Source organism: Balaenoptera ricei, chromosome 13 (genome assembly GCF_028023285.1).
Source record: "Balaenoptera ricei isolate mBalRic1 chromosome 13, mBalRic1.hap2, whole genome shotgun sequence".
Taxonomy (NCBI): domain Eukaryota; kingdom Metazoa; phylum Chordata; class Mammalia; order Artiodactyla; family Balaenopteridae; genus Balaenoptera; species Balaenoptera ricei.
The window spans coordinates 10,311,490-10,326,539 of record NC_082651.1 but is presented as its reverse complement, the minus strand read 5'-3'; the positions used below and the strand labels follow the sequence as shown (position 1 = coordinate 10,326,539).

General features: G+C 57.1%; 2 protein-coding genes across 3 annotated transcripts; both read right to left on the bottom strand.

Annotated features, from left to right (window-relative positions):
- Nucleotides 1-660: 660 nt before the first annotated feature.
- Nucleotides 661-5,266, bottom strand: ANKRD23 (ankyrin repeat domain 23). Its single transcript, XM_059942911.1, is given in 11 exon segments — nt 661-2,274; nt 2,349-2,437; nt 2,580-2,635; nt 2,638-2,671; nt 2,762-2,866; nt 2,956-3,073; nt 3,321-3,427; nt 4,572-4,700; nt 4,888-4,943; nt 4,946-5,012; nt 5,222-5,266. Coding segments are annotated over 11 exon segments (1,446 nt in total). The 5' UTR covers nt 5,234-5,266; the 3' UTR covers nt 661-1,601.
- A 4,244-nt stretch (nt 5,267-9,510) lies between these two features.
- ANKRD39 (ankyrin repeat domain 39) lies at nt 9,511-14,249 on the bottom strand. Of its 2 annotated transcripts, none has more exons than XM_059942466.1 (4): nt 14,081-14,249; nt 12,924-13,027; nt 12,383-12,586; nt 9,511-9,948 (listed from the first exon to the last, which is right to left on the bottom strand). In XM_059942466.1, exons 1-4 carry the CDS (start codon nt 14,178-14,180, stop codon nt 9,805-9,807), a joined length of 552 nt encoding a protein of 183 aa, XP_059798449.1. In that variant the 5' UTR covers nt 14,181-14,249; the 3' UTR covers nt 9,511-9,804. The 2 variants fall into 2 exon arrangements, with proteins under 2 accessions (XP_059798449.1, XP_059798448.1); XM_059942465.1 differs by lacking the exon at nt 9,511-9,948 and adding an exon at nt 10,820-11,481.
- Nucleotides 14,250-15,050: the final 801 nt, after the last annotated feature.

Sequence of the window (15,050 nt, the reverse complement as noted above, 5' to 3'; positions counted from 1 at the left end):
ATCTTTGGTGTCATTCATCAGCATTTTGTAGTTTTCAGCATATAGGTCCTTGGATGTTTTACTAGATTTACACCTAAGTGGGTTTTCTTTTTAGCAATTACAAATGGTACTGTGTGTTTAATTTTAGTATTCAGATTCAGAGTCATTGTTAGTATGTAGAAAAAAGGTTTTTGTGTTTATCTTGTATCCTGAGATCTTGCTGGAACTCCCTTATTCTAGGTGGGTTTTTTTTTTGTTTTTTTGGCTGCGCCGCGTGGCATGCGGGATCTTAGTTCCCCGACCAGGCATCAACCCTGTGCTCCTCCCCTACCGCAGTGGAAGTGCGGAGTCTTAACTTCCAGGCCGCCGGGAAAGTCCGTGTTTTTTTGGTTTTGTAGCTTCCTTAGGATCTCCTACATAGACAAGCGTGTCATCTGTATGATAATGCTGATATCTGGTTCCAAACCTAGGGATTCTGATTTAATCCATCTGGACATCAGGAGTTTTAAAATCTTCCCTCTTGATTCTAATAGGCAGTCTAGGCTGAGAAGCCCTAGACCACCCTGCCTACCTGCTCTGCCCCTGGGGACCTGTCTTGCTGTCAGGCCGGCATGGTTATCAGGCTTGAGTTTCTGAGGAACTGGCCCCTCTCAGCCCAGAAAAAACAACCAGGCCATGACAGATAATCAACAAGTTTTAATGAACAAAAAATACTGATAGGTATAAAAAGGTATTTTTGTCTGTCACTTAAGTGTCCCCATTTCCTAGATGGGAAGTGTCTTGTCCATGGACTTGAACGCCTGTTTCTCCCATGGCCCCAGCGTCTGGGTGCGCGGGGCTCTGTCAGGACAGGGCAGGAGCTGCCCATGTGAGGGGAAGGCGTGTGGCCCCTGTTGGGAGCTCTTGTCAGCTTTTTCACAGAATAGAAATTGCCTTGTCCTTGGCCTGAGAAGGCCACCAGTTAGACTAAAAATAACTGCTGCAAAACAGATATCAACCCAGGTTCCTTATGTGAGGGAGGCTAACCTTCATCTTGGAGCCCAACCCTCTGCCTGTGGTTCTCAGTTTAGGGCAGAGCTGTTCTCAGATTCACCTTCTGGCATGTAAGGACCCTGCCCGCCAGCAGTACAGCACAGGTCTGCACCAGTGCAGCGTGACTGGGAAAGGACAGTGAGAGGGGGAAGCTTTAGGGGAGCGTGTGGAGGTGGGGCCTCGGGCCACCCCCAGTCGGTGGAGGAGGGAAAGGAGCAGGTGAGTTCAGAGCCCTCCACGTCCTGCCTCCGAGGGTTAGGGTGAAGCAGCATGGCCGCGGCTGCAGGGGCCAGGTGAGAGCACGCACTCCAGTACCAGGGCCGGGGTGACGTCAGCGCCGGAGGCAGAGTAGGGTTACAGGCCACCGCCCCAAAAGTTGAGTGGGCCGCAAGCAACCCCCAGCACCCAGGCGCGTCCCCCTACAAGGCGAGCCACCAGATAGATAGCCAACCAGAGAGCAGCGGGCAGGCCTGTCCGAAGCCTTCGACAGAGGGCACAGGGTTTCCCTAAAATAAACATTAGCTCCAGCTCGTCGGCCTTGGAGCTTCTGAGGCAAGCAGGCTGGGGCTGGTCTTCTGTGCAGGGCGTGCTCAAAGCCATCCAGCAGCCCCCTCCAGACGGCCAGACCCGCCAGGCACGGAGGCCCCTGGAGAAACCTGCGCCCAAGGGCATCTGCTGCTGGCCATGCACCGAGTCACCACCTGGTGGCAGGAGGGCCCTGGGGGAGGGCAGAGCCTAGCCGCCTCCTGGACCGGGGACCAGCGGGCACCGAGGAGCCCTGGCACCGGCCCCAGGGAGCTCGAGGCTGTTCCCGTGCTGCTCCGTCCTCGGTCCCCACGCTCCTCCGCGGCCCCTCGTCTGGACCCACTTTGTTTCCTGCACCCGCCTGCCAGCCCCGGGTCCTCTGCGTCAGCCCCCAGCTCGCGCCCCGGCGGGGACCGGCTCAGCCTGGGACGGGAAGCCAGGGAGGCTGCTCTGCCACCTGCCAGGCGTGGAGCCGCCCCTGGTCTGACAGGGCTGCCTGGAGGCGCGGAATCGGCCCTGAGCGGGGAGTCGTGACCGAGGGGGGACCACGCGGGTGAGACGCCTGAGTGGCACGGGGCGGAGGTGACGGGATGGAATGGTGGCTGCGAGTGGCCCCGAGGATCGGCTGTTGGCGGCACCGGGTACGGGGGGTGCCCCACGTGGGCCTGCAGTGCTCCCCGGATGCCCCACTGCCAGTCCTGGGCCAGCTACAGTGGGGTCACTGAAGCCGGGGGACGAGGACGCCGGGTGAGTCCCCGCTCTCCTCCCCGAGCTGCCCGCCCCGCTGGCTCGCCTGCCCTCACTGCGGTCGCACGCCCAGCCCGGCCCCGTAGAGCAGCAGCACCTCCATGGCTCTGTAGTGGCCGGGCTGCACCGCCTCGTGCAGAGCCGTGTCCCCTTCCTGTCGAGAAGGGGACGTCGTCCTCCTCACCTCCGCTTCCCGGGGAGGGTCAGGTCAGCAGGTACTGTCGCTGAGCTCAGGCTGCCTTAGTCGTGGCTCCCGGGGGTGGAGCCGCCCCAGCCCGGGACAGCCAGACGCCTACCCTGTCCTGTGCGTCAGCGCGGGCCCCGCAGGCGACGAGGCGCTCCAGGCAGTCGCGGTGCGCACGGCCACGTGCAGGGGCGTGCTCCAGATCTACGGGAGCGGTGAGGGTCAGTGTCACTCCAAGCTGGCAAGGCCGTGTCCCACCCCAGGAAGAGCATCGGGCCACCCCGCAGCCTGTGCCCTCCCCTGGTCCCGGGCATTGACCTGGGCACCCCGGTTAAGCAGCTGTTTGAGGATGTCCAGGTGCCCTCTGCGGCAGGCCCAGAACACAGGGGGCCCGTCCAGCTGCAAAACAAAAGCACCAGAGTAACCCTGACCTGCAGAGATGCCAGGCGGGGGGTCTGCCGTGCGGATGGCCCTTCCCTGGTTCTCACCAAGTCCCGAGCGTCCACGGTGGCACCCGCCTCCAGCAGCTTGTTCACGAGCTGGCTGTGACCCTTCGGACAGGCCCAGTGCCAGGCCGTGCGGTGGAGCTGGGGTGGTGCGGACGGGAGTTAGGTGCAGGGAGCACGGCCACCCCCGGAGGTCCCACCTGCGACCCTGTTCCCAGAGCTGGTGCCCTGAACAGAGCTGCTTACTCCCCCGTCGTGTGAAGGGCCTCTCCCTCCAGACTCAGGAGGCATCATGGGACTCGTGCCCCATAAAACAGAAAAGCCCTGCAGTTTCCTAGGCTCTTGACTGGACCACGCTGAAGGCCGCACGCCTGCACCCACCCTCGCTACCTTGTGGACATTGGGGGTCCCCTCCGTCTGTCAGGTACTTGTCAGTCAGGGCCTCCCGGTTCTCAGCAGCTGCCTTCAGGAACGCCTCCAGGTCCAAGGGCTCCAGCAGGGCCAGGGGCTGCGGCTGGATAAGTTCAAGGACGAGACCAACTCACTCCCCACACTAGGCCTCTGGGACACACAGCCTCACCAGTCTAGCCAAGTGGTTCCAAAGAGCTGGCGGAGGACCAGCGCACTGTTCGCTTATACAAATAATAGATTTAAACACTTGCCCCCAGGACTTCCCTGGTGGCGCAGTGGTTAAGAATCCGCCTGCCAATGCAGGGGACATGGGTTCGAGCCCTGGTCCAGGAAGATCCCCCATGCCGCAGAGCAACTAAGCCCATGCGCCACAACTACTGAGCCTGCACTCTAGAGCCCACGAGCCACAACTACTGAGCCCGCTCGCCTAGAGCCCGTGCTCCGCAACAAGAGAAGCCACCGCAATGAGAAGCCTGCACACGGCAATGAAGAGTAGCCCCCGCTCGCCGCAACTAAAGAAAGCCCGCGCGCAGCAATGAAGACCTAACACAGCCAAAAATACATAAATTAATTAAAAAACAACAACAAAAAAACAACTTGCCCCCAGAAGATTCTGACTGAATAGGTACGGGGCAGGGTTACAGACTGACTTGTGTTCCGCCCCCCAGCCCAGGTTCATATTGTTGAAGTCCTAACCCCAGTACCTCAGAACGTGACCTTATTTGGAAACAGTCATTGTAGCTGTAATCGGTTAAGATGCCGTCTTACTGGAGTAGGGTGGGCCCCGGTCCAATACGAGTGGTGTCCTTATTGAGAGGAGACAGACCTTTAGACACAGGCACGCAGGCAGGGAGAAGGCCACGTGAGCTCAGAGGCAGAGATCGGGGTGACAAGGCCACAAGCCAAGGAACACCACCAACCCCAGAAGCTGGGGAGAGGTGTGGATGGATCCACCCCCAGAGCCTCACAAGGAACCAACCCTGCCTGCCGACTCCTTGATCTTGGACTTCCAGCCTCTGCGACGACCATAAATAGCTGTTGTTTAAACCCCCAGTTTGGGGTACTTGGTTCCGGCAGCAGCCGTGGAAAACGACGCCGGGGGCGGAGGGCCCCCAGGTGCGGGCTGTGCAGCCGCGGCGGCAGTGTCACTCCTCCCCAGGCCTCCCACGGGGACGGGGTGGGGGGCGCTCCTGCTCAGGCACTCCAGCCCTGGTGTGGCACTCCCACGCACCAGCCTTCCCGCTCACCTTGACCTCAGGCTCGGGTGCCCTGGCGGGGACTCTGCGTTTCAGTCGCTTTTCTCTCCGTCTTTGAACCAACGTTTCCAGGTCAGCCAGGCTCTCCAAGTTAGCTCTGGGACTGCTGAATCTTTCAAGCTGGGGCAGAAACAGGACGCCAGCCACTGGCTGCTGGCCACGGCAACCCTGGGGCGGCTCTTGGTTGTTCTAACCCTCGTCTTCCCAGCTGCAGGAGAAGCGCCGCGCCCAGGCTGTCAGACCCCGAGCCCCGGGCTCACAGCCCCCCTGCTTCGCCTGCCCGTGGCCCCTGCCCCCCGCCACTCACTCTCCTCCTCTCCTCGTCCAGTTCCTGCCTCTCCCGGGCCTCGGCCTCCTGGGGCCCCAGCCTCCAGGATCAGACACTCCATGTCCACGTCCCAATTCTTTCCTTTCGACTCTCTCCCCACTTACCTATAGGAACAGACAAAGATAAAGAACCAGAAAAATTAGGAGCCCTCACAAAACACAACTGTGCCAGATGGGAGTCCTGCCAGGAGCTGACGTACAGAGATTAGTGATCTGGATGTGGATCTGAGAGCTGGCCTGACCCCTCTCAAAGCTCCATGGCAGACCGAGCCCCGGCCGGCTCCCTGACCCCCGTGCTTGTCGCTGGCTCTCACCACCTGCAGCATTGCCCGAGGCCCGGGGGCCGACTGCTGCTCACTCTGTCCTGTCAGCGGGAACCTGGCGGCGGGGGCCTGACGCCGCATCTATTTATGCTGCTGGGCTGCGTCCAGGTGAGCTCAGGGCCTCCCTCCTGGGCTGTTGTCCTTACATTCCTACCCGATCACACCACACTGCCACCTGACCCCAAGCCTGGGGGACAGAGGAGATGCCTCCCGGATAAAATTCTGAATTCCTATGTTCAAATTTTGGCTCTTCGTGAAGCTGTGTTTCTTCATAATAAAATGGGGTAACACTAGCACTTACCTCTTGGAGCTATAAGGATGAAATGACTTACCGGGGCTGTGCTTAGGGCAGACCCCACCAAACAATGGTCCGTTCTTTTCTTCCTCCCCTGGCCCCCAGCCCCGTGATTCAGCGGCTGGGGAGCCCTGAGGGATAAGCACGTTGAGGGGAGGGAAAAGGCTGGAATGATACTGAGGGCAGAGCCTAGGGCTTCCCGCCACGTAGAACTACATTCCATTCCCTTCTAAAGCAAACTCAGGCAGCCTAACACTTCCTGGGCCCTGCAACCCGCCTCCCAGCAGCGGCTGTCCTGGGCTGAGGCCGGCAGGGCCCTGGCCCGCAGTGGGGCTTGTGGGGTCAAGTGACGCCCCGGGCCTCGCTACCCTCCATGCCCCATCCCTCACGACAGACATCCCGAAGTGTCACTGATGTGCCTGCATCTCTCACTGCCCAGGGAACTCGAGCACCCTTCTCCTTGTCCCCAGCCGAGGCAGCCAGACCCTCCAGACCATTTCCCCAGCAAGGACCATCAACACAGTTGAGCTCAACCGACACCCAGCCACACCTGTGTCTTCCGGGGTCACCTGCCACTTCCCGTTCCTCTTTGGCCATCACACTCAAGGATTTTCTCGTCTACCATCGCCAGACACCGTTCTCACTGTGTGTCTCTCTTGCTCCTTAACCCCTCACCACCTCACATGAGAACTAGGCAGACAGGCCAGAAAAGAACTACAGGTTTCTACTCCTAAAACCTCAGGCACCAGAAAGGAGCTGCCCAACCTACCTCTGCATTCTGCTGAGACGGTCTGGGGGTGCCCAGACCACTGTCCGGCCTCCGCTCCAGGCCCTCACCAACTGCTGGATGCTGACGAAGTCCACGGTCCCCCCTGCTCCTCACGCCCCCAGTGAGAGGAGCCGAGCAGCTCAGCCCTTTTATAGGAGGGCTGTCGGGGGCCGGGGGCGCAGGGCAGAGGCTCGGGCCCCCGCCAGACAACTCCGTGGCTCCGTAACACCCACCAAAGTACCGGTGTGGGCACACAGCCCACTGTGGGCGGGAGAAAGAGCTGTTTTGAGCTGAGTCAGTTGCATCCTCAGACACCCCCCATCCTGCACCTGTGCCATCCCCCCCGCACCTACTCAGAAGTGATTCAACCAATAAACACACATCCTGGGTGCTGGGCCGCCAGCCCAGGTTCAGGGGGAAATAGCTCCCATTCTCCTAAGTGTAGATGCCCTCGAGAAAAAGAAGTGAGCCTCCACGTTGCTGTAGGTCTGGCTGCCTGAGACCCTGGGAGACCCAGCCCAACTGCCCTGGCAAAAGGAAGCCAGACTCCTAAAGAGGACCTCTAAAGGACAGACACAAGAGGCTGACCTCTGCCTCACGAAGCTTCCTGGCTGCAACAGATCAAGTGATTTCCCAACTCCCAGCCAGTTTCCAGGCCGCCCGGGCTGCTCCTGGTGGTGGTTTCCTTGCCCAGATACCCATCCTGCTCCCTCAGGTTTCCTTCCCCAGATACCCACCCTGCTCCCTCACCACTGTGACAGTCAAGGTCAACGATTAAGCTAGGCCACCATCAGGAGCCAAGCCCAGCCCATCATCAGCCCCTCATGCCTCTTGAAGAGCCTCCCACGGCCGACACGCAGGTCCCCCCCACCAGGGACCTGGTGGACCTGGGCACAGAGACACCTGTCGCCAGGAAGGTGAGGTTCAGATCCGCTCCAGGCCCAAGTACGAACGTTAACCATTTATCCAGTTGCAAAGCAATCCGTCTGCAGCTACCAAAGCCAAACTTCCTAATTCTCCCTAAGACACCAAGCACATCTTCCACCCAGCTGTGCCTTGAATTCTGCCTTGACCTTTGAAGGGAAATCTGATTGCTCGTGTCTCTCCGATTCTGGAGTCTTATTCACTAGCTATCAGATTTCCTAGTGAATAAGACTTGGAGCAACATGAGCAGAGGTGACCAGGACAAGCCAGTGGGAGGGAGAACCATGGATCCAGGGCAGCCCGAGGCCCCACCCACAGCTGGCTTCTTGGTGACTGCTTCCCAGCTCTGAGACCCAGGGAGCCCAGAGCTTTGGAGAGAAACTCCATCCTTATGCTCCAGGGTGTTTTTGTCAAAGGTGATTCTTGCCGGTGGTCCTGAGGAGGGAGACCGTTACCTGGAGGAGAGTGAGGGGGAAACTGACAAGAACAAGCAGACTGGGGCTTCCCTGGTGGTGCAGTGGTTAAGAATCCGCCTGCCAATGCAGGGGACACGGGTTCGAGCCCTGGTCTGGGAAGATCCCACATGCCGCGGAGCAACTAGGCCCGTGAGCCACAATTACTGAGCCTGCGCGTCTGGAGCCTGTGCTCCGCAACAAGAGAGGCCGCGATAGTGAGAGGCCCGCGCACCGCGATGAAGAATGGCCCCCACTTGCCGCAACTGGAGAAAGCCCTCTCACAGAAACGAAGACCCAGCACAGCAATCAATCAATCAATCAATCAATCAATCAATTAAATAAATAAATAAATAAAAATAAATAAAAGAACAAGCAGACTTCAGCTCTGGACTCCACTGCCGGCCACACAGAGACTCCTGTCCTCCAACGTCCGAGGGCGAGGGCACCGACAGGCTGCCTCAAGTTCTCAGCAGAAGACTTATCGGTATTCACATGAAACTAACTGGTATTGACTTAATACTGGTATTACTTATCAAAGAAAAAATCTACTTCTGGTAGAAAATCCAAACATAGCAAATCAAGCTCAGGACCCCCTTGGTTAAGCACTCTTGCCGTGGAGCCCGGGGAACCCATGGGTACAGTTTAACACACAGCCTCCCGAGGCTCCTCCTGTGTGTTGTGTGTACGCACCTACATGCTTCTACATACTTTACGTAACCGCGACTCGGCACTCTTTCCACATTAGCATACGCTGCGCTCAAAGTGCCAGAACCGCACCGTCCCCCTGCTGCGAACACTTAGGTTATCTCTGCAATTTTTTTTTTTTTTTGTACATTACACCCCATGCTCCAGTCCACATTTTTGAAAATGCCTCTGTAAATAAACATCTTTGGGGACTTCCCTGGCGGTCCAGTGGTTAGGTCTCAGCGCTTCCACTGCAGGGGGTATGGGTTCGATCCTTGGTCGGGGAACTAAGATCCCGCAAGCCGCTCGGTGAGGCCAAAAAAACCCCCCAAAAGCAAACATCTTTGTGCACACAGATGAATATTTCTCTCGGGACCTACAGAGAAATCAATGTATTGGCCCTGTTCACTTAAATTTTAATAGATATTGCCAAACTGCCGTCCACACCGGCGGTAACCAATTTCCATGAACAGATGAAAACACAGTTAAGACAAAGAACAGCATCAAAGAGAAAAGAAAAAAGATATATATAATTATGTACATATATATATATAACAAAGGATCAATATCCAGAATACATAAATAACTCCTATGAATCAAAAAAGAGAAAAATTTTAGATGGACAAAGGGTACGGACAGGAAGGTCACAGAAGACAGGCGTTCAACCTCACTAGCAATTAGTGATGCAACAAAACAGTAGCACTTTGTAGTCTATCAGACGGTTAAAACGAATGAAATTACTATAAACGCAAGTGTTGGTCAGGTTCTGGGGAGGTGGGCGCTCCCATACGCTGCCCGCGCGGTGCCGGGCACCCTCCCCAGCACTGCCCAGATATTCGCTCGTCTCACCCCCGTGTGGACTCCGAGGCAGCCCCACTGTGTCATTCCCACCCTAGAGATGAGGACGCAGGGGACTTCCCTGGCGGTCCCGTGGTTAAGACCGCGCTTGCACTGCATGGGGCACGGGTTTGATCCCTGGTCAGGGGAACTAAGATCCTGCATGCCGTGAGGCAAAAAAAAAAAAATGAGGACGCAGGACAGATGGGTCAAGTGACTTGTACCAAGGTCACTCGGCTAGAAAGCAGCTGTTCATTTGTCACATATTCCACCGTTTCTTCTCATGCTTACATACTTTTGTATCTTCAGATTGGGGTCTTTTCTCGAAATTTATTTTTGTGCGTGGGATGAGGTAAGGATATAACTTTATTTTTTCCAAACGGATAGATGTTTCCACATGAACTAATTTAGAATACGGTCATCTGTCCAGGCTGGCGCACTGGCAGCCCCACCAAATTGCCGCCCCTGCTTCCCCAGTGACCACAATGCGGCTCTTCCGGGGTCCTCCAGCCTCAGGATCCCACCCTGCGGCTCGGGCGCTGACCGAGGCGGGGGCTTGGAGGGCTAGTCCGTGTACCCCACACGCAGCCCGTGACAAGAGCGGGGAGACTCAGCTGGCCAGCAGGTCCCGCAGGTCGCTGTTGCAGGGCAGCAGGTCACAGGCGAGTCGTGCCTTCCGGTCCCGGACGGCCTTCAGGGCTGGGCTGTGTTGCAAGAGGAGGGAGCAAATGTCCACGTGACCCTTCTCGGCGGCCTGTGGGGAGAGAGGCCCGGATCAAAAGCCGTACCCCACTGGACCCTGTTCTTTTTTGCTCCACTTCTGGGGCCCTTTTGGTCCGAGAAAAGGTCTCGTGGAAATGGAGGCGCTGGCCGTCTGAGCCGGTTTCCTCTAACCCCTGCCAAACTGAAATGACGTGCTGCAGGGTGGTGGGGCACCCTGGTGCCACTTGGGCAGTCAGCTTGAGCTTTTCTTCCTTGTGTCCTTTGCTCAGTGGCCATGCTTCTTTGCCCAGGCCTGCACATTAAGAACGAGGACAGAACCTTGGATCTCTAAGCATCTTTACAAACATTCAGATTGTCTATAGGGTGCTGGGTGCCATGGGCACAAGACACATCAGACACGGCCCCTGCCCTCTGGGAACTTTCAGATGAGCGGAGAGAAACAGGCCCAGTACCCAGCTTTCTCCTCGTCCCCTCGGAGATCAACGATCCCAACCTGGATGTCAATTTCTAACCTACATCCTCCAAAAAAGAACAGTGTTAAGTGATTTACATGGATTATCTTACTTAACTTTTACAATAACCATCAGAGGTAGGAAGTATCATTATTTCCACTTTATAGATGAAAAAACTGAGGCTTATAAAAGTTGAGTAACTCGCCCAAGGTCACAGAGCTAATGTGGCAGCATGGGGAATTCTAAGCCAGGTCTGTCTGACCTCAAAGTCCGAACTCTCAATAGCTATGTTATATCACTATATTCCCTACTCCTCCCAAGAGACAAATTAAAGGGCTACGAGGGCTCCTGAAAGGTATCAAAGTTAATATGAGTACCAAACACCATCTCAAATTTGAATCTAAATCTTTATTCAGCATAAATATTATCTTGATGAGTACAGACCTGGGATTCTCAATTGTACTGCTTCAATTCAGGCAGTAGTGTGTTGTGAGCAGCTGTAAGATGAATTCCAAATAATTTTTGGCAAAAAAAAGTGCCAATGTTTGCAGAAGGAAGCAAGGGAGGGAGGAGGCAAGCAGGCTGGAAGGAAGGGATGATTCGTATTCCTCACACACATGCATTCCCCCAATTTCACGAGAATGCCGCCAAGTGCGGGTGACACCAGCTAGGTCCATCCACGGCAGTGTCCTGCCTATCAACACCCATCATGTGAGCTGTGGCAGTGAAACACTCAAGCCAACACCAGTTTAGACCACTGAGAAACGAGCAACCTGCCTCTCTAATCAGCAAGGGTCTCAAAACAAAACAACCCCCAGCTGCTCACTTAGCACCTGAGCTCAGTGCTGAGGCCACAGCAGGAAACAGGACCAATCCCAGCTGCCTCCAGTGCGATGGCGCTCACACAGGGAATTTCAAGGGGGAGAAGAGTCAGAAGTCAAGCACAGGGTGCTTCCGGGCACCCCGATGCGTGAGCTGTCCTCCCCTGAGGAAATGGGAAGGCTCTCTGAGGGCGTGATGTAGAAGCTGCAATCCAGGAGGAAGGACAGACACAGGTCAGAGGGAAAAGGGTGATGTGAGGCATCCAGATAGGAAGAGATGTTGTCTATGGCCTGCAAGTGATAGAGAAGCAGGTTCAAGAAACTGAAGACGACTAGCGGGGCAAGGAGAAGCTGGCAGGTAGGCAGGGGCTGACCCCAGAGGGCCTGTAAACCAGCTTACGGCCTTGGTAAAAGCAAGCCTCCCAAGGACTCTAAGGCATGGCATGGTCAGAATTGCTTTTTAAACCATCACTCTGGGAGAAAATCAGTGGGGCTAAGAGAGGAACAGGTTGGCACACATAGGCCGTAAGTATCCATCAACCGCGTCTCAAAGATGCACAAGAAATCGGTAAAAGGGGATGCCTTAAGGGAGGTGACTTGGAAGACTGAGGGACCAGGGGTCGAGGGGGAGGGAAACTTGTGTCCACGGTAGACATTCTGTACTCCTCAAACCGTGCACAGTGGGTAGGTGTTTCTAGTCAGAAAACATTTAATTAAATGATCACTCCGATCACAGTGTGGAAAGCAGGCTACAGGGACAGGCAAGAGTGGGTGCAAGTTTCAGAAAACCACGTGGAAAAGCACTGAGGACACATCATTAAGGGGAAGAAAGAGAAAATGACGCCATACGTTTAGTTCTGATTTATGTGCGCAGGAGACATGCTGGAAAATTATACGTTAATCCTAAAGTGACGAGAGGTGAGCACTGAGATTACAAATGATTTCAATTTTCTACTTTATGCTTTTCCGTTTTCCCCATGTTTTCTACAGTGAACACATTGTAACTTTCACTTTTTTATTTTTGACCACTCCTTGCGGGATCTTAGTTCCCCGACCAGGGACTGAACCTGGGCCCATGGCAGTGAAAGCGCCGAGTCCTAACCACTGGACAGTCAGAAGTCCCATGTTATAACTTTTCTAATGAGAGAAGACAAGTTCTTGCAACCTGTGAAACTTCTGAGAGGGGACCCACCTTGTGCAGACTGGTCATGCCGTCGTCGTCCACCAGCCTGGGATTGGAGCCGTGCGACAGCAGGAGCCGGGCGATGTCCGTGTGCCCACAGTAGCTGGCCCGGTGCAGAGCGGTGGCCCCCCCGTGGGTCTGGGCATCACACTTGGCCCCGCTCTCCAGCAGGAACTGGCACACGGCATAGTGCCCGTTGCGGCTGGCGTAGTGCTGTGGGTAACAGAGCCGGGGTCAGGGGGCAGAACCCCGGCGGGGAGTGCCCCCTCCGGTACCTGGGTGACCAGGGTGAGCCTTCATTCCTAGCTTCAGTTTCCGCCACTGGAAAGTGGGGATAATAACCATTCCTACCTCACAGAATCCTTATGAGAATGAAGTTAAATAACTAATGCAAAGCACTTATGCTAATTAAAAAAACCCCAGGTTCACGTGATGCTTAAACAGAAACCCTGCTGGGAGAGGAGGAAGGGTGGGAGAAGAGAAAATGCAAACATCATCCCGTCCCCACCCCCAGAGAGCAGGAACCCGATGAGGCTCATCCCCAGCTCACCAGAGCCGTGTAGCCGGCGGAGTCGGGCTGGCTGGGGTCCGCTGCCTTCTGGATTAAATACTTCACTCGGCCCAGGTCTCCGTTCAGGGCTGCAGACCAGATTCCTGCAGAAGGACAACCCGAGCACTGAATAACGCTGAATGACTGGGGGCTTCCAGCGCTCCCTTTACCTCCTGACCTCTTGTTTTCTCATCTATAAAATGGAAATTCATGGGTTCAACAAATATTAACACGAGCACCTCCTTCCTCCGTGTCAAGGATTGTGCTAGGTGCTGGCGACATCGCTGTGAGCAAGACAGACCAGGGGCTTGTCTAACCAGGACAGGAGATTGGGCAGACACAGTCACCCCTCTTCCCACTGCAAACACACCAGTGCTGGATAAAGTACTGTTTAAGATGTTTGAATATATAGTCACAGTCAAAAGGAAGAAAAGGACATTGCCAGGTGCCAGCACAAAGTGAAAACCACAGCCAAAATGGTGAACAGTCACCCCATCTGTGGAATCCCGAGAGTCCTCAGAACCGTCCCACAACTCAGGGGCTTTGGCTGGAACGTCTGAGCAGCGTCTGGAGCAAAGTCGGCAGTGTGCACGGTGAGAAACCAGACAGAGCCAGGCTCTGTGCACAAAGCCGGGGGTGGCGAGCGCAGCAGCAAGGACAGTCTGGGGCAAAAGAGTTAGCCCGCTGAGCCCACAGGTGGGGATGACATCGCCTGCCTCGAGGCCATCTCTGCCATATCTCACGCCTGCAGTGCCCAACACGCAGCCCCCCTGGTCTGAAGCTCCATTCCCTCGGGGTGGGTGCAATACCCTGGCTGCAGACTCTGCTGCCCAGGAGCAGACCCGGGAGCAGGACTGGGTGTCCCGGGGTCGCACCAGGTGAGGAGCCGGGCCCAGCCGCACCACTGGGGAAAGTTCCTGAAACCAAAGCCTGGTTCCCGACCTGCACGCGAGCCGGTGTTTCTAATGCCGAGCTCCCGCCGGGTCCCTGGCGGGCTCTCACTACGCGGGAGCGGTGAGCCCACCGCCCGCCAACGCTCCGACTAGGTCCCCGGGCTGCCTCCCCCTCGGGGCCCCGGTTCTCGGCCACCTCCTTTGCCCTGGGGGCCTGGGGACGCCGGAAGGCGCCGGGCCGGTAGGGCCGCGCGCCCGCCTCACCCCTCTCGAAGTCCATCTCGTCCAGCGTCTGCTGCACGCCGAGAGCCGCGCTGGGGCGGGAGCAGCAGGGACCTTCGGCGCAAGGCCGCGGCACCGCCATGCCGCCCTCAGCGCCGTCCCACCCGCTGGCGGTGCGGCCGCGGGTAAAGTCACGGGCACGGGCGCTGGCGGGGCCTCGGCGCGCTGGGCGGGCGCAGCGCTGCCCACCCTCCCGGTCTGACCACTCGGCGTCCGCACGAGCCACGGGGCAGACCAATCAAGCGTCTGGGTCTGAGCCCGGGAGCCAATCGCGGCGGTGGGGTGGGACCTGGGGGGGGGTGCCTGGCCGCGCCCGCCCGAAGCGGCCACGCGAGGGCGTCCCAGGCTAAGAGGAGGCTGGGGCGCGCCCGCTGGAACCCAGGGGGGCGGGGTTGGGTGGGTCGGGAGCATTTATGAGGCACCCTTTCAGGTTCTCTTCGTCCCACCGGGCTCCCCAGGGCAGGGGGTCGCCGGGAGCACCCTAAGGTCCTTTCCCCCCCTCTTTCCCCCACCACGCGGGCCCAGGAAGACGGGTCACCGCGGCGGCGCGGTGACCACTTGAAAGGCCGCGCGACACCCTCCCTCCTCTGGCCCCTCCTGCTCACTTCCTAAAACCCCGTGGGAGGCAGGTAGTCATGACCTATCCTGCCGCTGGGAGCACCTGCACGTAGGCCCGGGGGCAGGGAAAAGGGCCTGGAACCCTCAACCCCACAGTGGGCACCTAGTTTACCGAATCAACCTTCTTGTATCAAGACATTCTCTGGGCTGTGGGTTAGTGACCGTGCAGGAAGCGTAGCGTGCTCAAGTCAGCAGATGCAAGCCCTCTCTTACAGCAGGACGCCCGGCAGCAGCCTGTTCCAGCAACAGCAGGCACCCCCAGACTGGTCAAGGGTACAGAGGACTGGCTGCCTCTGTGTGTGGGCGTGAATTATAGAACCCAGGCGGGGCCCCG